This window comes from Triticum aestivum, chromosome 6B (assembly GCF_018294505.1).
Source record: "Triticum aestivum cultivar Chinese Spring chromosome 6B, IWGSC CS RefSeq v2.1, whole genome shotgun sequence".
NCBI classification, from domain to species: Eukaryota; Viridiplantae; Streptophyta; class Magnoliopsida; order Poales; family Poaceae; genus Triticum; species Triticum aestivum.
The window spans coordinates 594,006,465-594,011,834 of NC_057810.1; the positions used below are offsets into that span (position 1 = coordinate 594,006,465).

The 5,370-nt window shown below is 48.0% G+C and overlaps 1 protein-coding gene across 1 annotated transcript; it reads right to left on the reverse strand.

Annotated features, from left to right (window-relative positions):
* Positions 1-1,320: 1,320 nt before the first annotated feature.
* On the reverse strand, positions 1,321-4,030 carry LOC123138216 (shikimate kinase 1, chloroplastic). Its single transcript, XM_044558146.1, has 10 exons — positions 3,651-4,030; positions 3,281-3,327; positions 3,113-3,167; positions 2,942-3,014; positions 2,736-2,823; positions 2,488-2,570; positions 2,268-2,397; positions 1,936-2,014; positions 1,743-1,807; positions 1,321-1,631 (listed from the first exon to the last, which is right to left on the reverse strand). The coding sequence occupies exons 1-10, from the start codon at positions 3,853-3,855 to the stop codon at positions 1,539-1,541; spliced, it is 918 nt and encodes a 305-aa protein (XP_044414081.1). The 5' UTR covers positions 3,856-4,030; the 3' UTR covers positions 1,321-1,538.
* Between the last annotated feature and the right edge of the window lie 1,340 nt (positions 4,031-5,370).

The following is a 5,370-nucleotide window of genomic DNA, read 5'->3' on the forward strand; positions in this document are numbered from 1 at the left end:
GACAAGACCACAACTTCATGTCGATCACCGCAGCAACGACGGCGCGATCGATCGCCAACCGTTTCCCACGCAACACGGTGTCGTGACGGTGATTCTATGTCTTCCACACGAAAAGGGGGCACATGGTGGCTTTTTGGTGCTGGTTGGGGTTGGGGGGGGGGCATAGTCGCAAATGGAGTTGCAGTTGAGGCTAGGGACGATGTTGAGAGCACGTCAAACATGGGCTACGCGGCAACAAAAAAGGATTGTGCTTGATGGTCTTCGATGATCGTCGCGGAGCTCACACAAGTCTTCATCCCGGATATGCTTCAGGGGATTTGATTTCGACTGAACGCGGTCCCTCGCGACAAGCCACCCGAAGAGGCAGATTTTGTATCACACCTTTTTAACAGGTCCTGCCAGAATGCACTTTGAAAGATCTTGTCTCTGCCAGACACCATTTGGCAGGCATGCCATGAGTCTCCCTACGTTATCCAGGAAAAAGTTTGGCAACAATTCGAGCAAACATTATAGCCAATCCACATTCTTTCCCCTTGTTTAGTGATGCCATTGTGCAACAAAAATCCCTGGTCACTAGGACTTCGCAGTGCCAACTACTCCCTCTATTCACAAATACTTATAAGATGTTTTAGATATTTCAACATGGACCATATACTGATTGAAATGAGCGAACAAACACACTAAAACGTGTCTATTTACTCCTACATCCGATTCAAAAAAGATAGTTAGAACATATATCCGTAGCTGCCCTACCCTGGATAATAACAATTGATCACTTGCTGCACCGACGCAGGTTGTACTACTGAGCTTGCTATGGCCGTAGGTGCCTTGCACCGGATAAGCCATCAGCTGCCCTATCCTCTTGTCCTTATGTAAAAAATGATCTTGCAATCCAATTATGTAACATATTCAGGACGAGACATTTGGCCACTGCGTATGGGCGCCTCCAGATCTATTAGCAATCAGGCCACGGGGAACAGTGTCTCCGTTCGCCCCTAGCCAGGCCCCAGCGGTCCTATATCTATATGGACGACGATGCTTGTCCTAAATTGGGCGGTCCTGCCGGTAGGTCGGAGGACGAATTGGCGTACCAACCCGTGACGCTGACCGGGGACCGACCAACCCCTATGACCCGGGGCTTATCCAATCGAAAATGCTTCACACACGACAGTGTTTGGACGATAACTGCACGATCGAGGGATCCAGCGGCCGCTGCTGGGCTGTGCTCGACATTCTTCGGCTGGATTTAACCGTCGTGCACAAGTCGTCCAAACTTTATCGTCCCCATAGCACTGCTCTTATCCAATCCAAGGAGGCAAAGAAAGGAAGGTGACATATTGTTTTCATCAAGCCAGGGGGGAAGCCAGGGTTCTTTCAACCAACAAGGATCTTTGTATTAGCTAGCTCCATTATTCCGCCATTTTACAGCTTACAAAGAAAAGAGATACTCCAGCTTCCTCCTTGTCGACACAACGAACGAATAACTCAGCTGCGCTGGGCCGCGCCGCGCCCTACATGGTGCAAAAAGGATTCATATCCTACAAGGTATGTATCCTTTGAGCTTGCGATTCCGTTTGTGAGTCGGCGACGGCGGTGTCTTCTACGACAAAGCTCTCGATCTTGTGGAGCGACTGCAGAGCGACAAAGATGTCATGTTCAGGCACTTGTGGAATGGAAACAGAAAATTTTGTGTGGCACCCAAACGACTAGACGGCCATAGAAAGGGTTTCTCTTTTTAATACCTCGAGAGCAATATCAATCGGTGTCAGCTTAGAGACGTCGTCATGGCCCAGCTTAGATGCGATCTCTGCAAATGGTAAATGCAGATTTGTTATTCCTTGGAAGCCCCGTGCATATGTGATCGATGATGATCACATGTTCTGATATTCGATAGATTGAAAGGCGTGGGTTTGGTGTTTATTATGGAGATCATACCTTCGAGGGAAACTCTGACATCAGCATTTGCATAAGCATCGCCCCTTTGCTCCGCGAGGGTGCTGAGTTTCGAAAAGGCCTAAAGATAGAAGGAATTCAGTCGGTCAGTCATACCAACACTAACAGAGAATGCGGAGAAATGTACAGTAATACAACAAATAAAAACTTGTATTCCTGTGATACAGCTCGTGTATATGGATCTTTATTGAAGTCCTCTGTTTCGAAACAGAATAGAAGAAAAACACAGAGCCTTGAAAAAAAATTCACTACTAGCCCTACCTTATTCATATCCATATTCTGATACGGCAAAAATTTAAAGATCAAGAAGTTACCATTGTGTATGGATCGCCGGATGGTTGATCTAGAAGAGGACGCGAGGCAGTCCCCACTTTAGCAATACGCCTTGCAAGAGCTTCCAACGGCACATCCAACCAAACAGATAGGCCCTTCTTCATATTTTTCCTGATAATACAAGAGATCACAACGTTATCTATCAGCAAAAGAAAAGGGACAAACTATTCCACTAGGAGAAATAGGGTCAACTCAAAATACCAGTTAACTGGTCGGATAACAGCACCACCTCCAGTTGCAACAACTAATCGCCGCATTGAGGACAAATCCCTCAAGACGCTACTCTGGAAAGCATAAAAGAAGATAACATCAGCACTTGGGTCTCAAAAAAGGAAAAGAAAATAAACTCATATGTCAAAGCTTCCCATTTAGATCACTAGTAGCAAATGAAAGCTACAGTACAAATCAGAAGGATCAAGTTATTAACAGATGAATTCAGCAACCGTTACCTCATTATCCCTGAAGAAGGCTTCACTGTGAACCTTGAAAATTTGAGCAACTGAAGGCATGCCAACAGCTTGTTCGACCAATTTATCACTGTAAAAGTTGCAGAGTAAAACAAACCTTGCCATTAGTATCCATGCATCAGTACAAGCATCAAGATTGACTTTCCTTTTGCAAACTGCTATTGGTAGATTCATGAGAGAACACAAACCTGTCGAAGAATGAATAACCCAAAACTTCAGCCAAGATCTTCCCCACCGTACTTTTGCCCGAACCCATCATACCTGCACACATGTATTTACTCATCAGTCCCAAATACAGAACTTTAAGCAGTGACTTGGCCATTTTCAGTACTCATAATTTAGAAGGATCGAGAACTAACCAACTAGGTAAATGCACCGACCATTCAACTGGAAAAGAACCTCTTCTGATTTTCTCTGAAATCAAATTGGAAGCGTATTAGGATGGCGGCAAAAATATATGCACACTCCAGCATCGAGTCTGGTTATGTTTTGCGTTTTCTAAGGAAATTTAGAATATTATTCAATACCTTCAACAAGAGGGCATCGTCAACGGAGTTATGCAAGTTCTCATGACCTGCAGAGGCACAAGATTAACGGAGAAAATGTCAATTCCACTGAATCTCGTCAACGCATAGATCACACGCTAAGTTTTTTTTTTACTGCTCTCTCATAAGGGCAAATCATGTCATACACCTTTTCTCTTCCCCATTCCTACTCCCCAGTAATCCCAATCGATTTGACATCCCATTCTTTCCTTCCTCCCAAACTCAACACCTCCCAACACAGACACAGAAAAAACGCGCTAAAATTGGGCCCAGATGGCGTCAAACTTTCAGCCAAATCGTACTAATCTAACAAGCAGCACAAAAGGGGAAAAAGGGAGGAGGATGTATCTACCTCCTCCGGACGATTTCTTGGCGCGGAGCGGGACGACGGGCTTGGCCCCGCGCGCCCGCACGGCGGCCGGCGACCCCACCAGATCACTGACCCGCAAGCTCACGACCCGAGCCCCGCTCTCGCCGCCGTACATCGAGCTCCGGCGGCGGCCGGAGCCGAACCCCGCGGCCCTCGACTGCAGCGCCAGCCCCACGCCCGCCTCCATTGCTCGCCGGTTGCTCTGCGGCGGCCACTACGCGGCGATGCGATCGGCTACGGCTCTCTCGCGCTTTCGGCAGGTGTCCGGTGGCTGCTGGGGGGCGGCGAGTGGTGGAATCGCAGCGGAAATGTGCGGGCTTGAAATAGCGGGGGTGCGCGTGCACATCTGCCGGCAGCGCAGGACGCCCAGACGCTGTCGAGTAGTTGCGTAATCTGGACGTGAAATTACCGCGCTGCCCGTCGGCCTTTGACTCGGCATACCTATCGTCCCAGCCTGCCCCCTCTTGCTCTCTTCGGCTGTCATGGGTCAGGGGCATTTTGGTCAGAGAAATAACAAGTGGGGGGATCGAGCGGTGGATTTAGTAGGGAGATGACTCACCTACCGTGAGGTGCCACGACGGACTGACGGGGTTGGTGTGGAGCGCGGTATCTGGAGAGGATCGTGCCATGGACGGCTGTAGAATCGTAGAGGTGACGGCAGACCGTCCCCAGCCGTACATCTTTTCGCAGCCTACCAGCAAATGCCTCCTTCTTTTTTTTGTTTGGGATATCCCAAATGTTTTCAGTTAACTCGAATGATTTGAAGATTGCTGATCACGCCTGCCGCACGGTATATCCCAAATGTTTTGTGTGTGCAAATTTCATCCGTGACAATGTATTTTAGGGCCCGTGCTCGGACATCGGACAGGTGGAGGAGGCCCTAGTCGACTGCTTAAACATTGATTCTGCTACGCACAATAAAATGTCGTGTGCTACAATATATTTTTCCGGTGTATGCAACATTGTTTTAAGATTTTTCTTCAAACTGCTCAGAATTGCTGATACATGCTACATTTTTTAATGTATAACAATAAATATTTAATGCTTGGTGCAAATAATTGAGAAAATCACTCATTTATGCAACACAGAAGCCAATGTATGTGGTGCCGTGAAACAACTTTGCAGCATGAACACAATCCTCACAACGGAGGTTCGGGACATTGCAACATGTCACCCACATGTATGCAATAAAATACATACAAACTTGCAACGTATCAAAACATCCAATTCCACATTTAGGGTGTGTTTGGTTGCAGTTACGAACTGGAATGTCACGGGTCCAACCCATTCCTGGGCCTCGTTCTCATGTTTAGTACATAGATGGAACGATCACGTTCCCATAGACCGAATATTCGGTCCAATTCGGAACGGTGTGAGACCTCCAAAATGAGCGGAGGATGTGGAACCGGCTTTCTCCTCACACTCCCGGCCCCATCGCATCTCCTCCCTGCTATGCCGCCACCACCTCATCCATCTCTATCCATCGATATGCGTCCCATCGTCCCTCCCCAATTCTTTCCCTTGAAGTCGCCTGACTCGTTCCTCTCTCGATCTGCAGCACAACAGGGAAACATACCTCCTCCTCTCTCTCTCTCTCTCTCGCTCGCTCTCTCTCTGGCCACATGGCGGCGGCGAGGTGAGCCAGGGCGATGGGGGAAAGAGGAAGTTCATGGTTGTTGGGGCACGCGATGTGCAGGGAAGT

Coding starts and splice junctions, on each gene's coding strand:
- LOC123138216 (XM_044558146.1), bottom strand. CDS start 3,855: ATGGAGGCGGGCGTGGGGCTGGCGCTGCAGTCGAGGGCCGCGGGGTTC. Junction 3,328..3,650: donor CAAGAAATCGTCCGGAGGAG/GTAGATACATCC, acceptor GTGCCTCTGCAG/GTCATGAGAACTTGCATAAC. Junction 3,168..3,280: donor ACGATGCCCTCTTGTTGAAG/GTATTGAATAAT, acceptor ATTTGATTTCAG/AGAAAATCAGAAGAGGTTCT.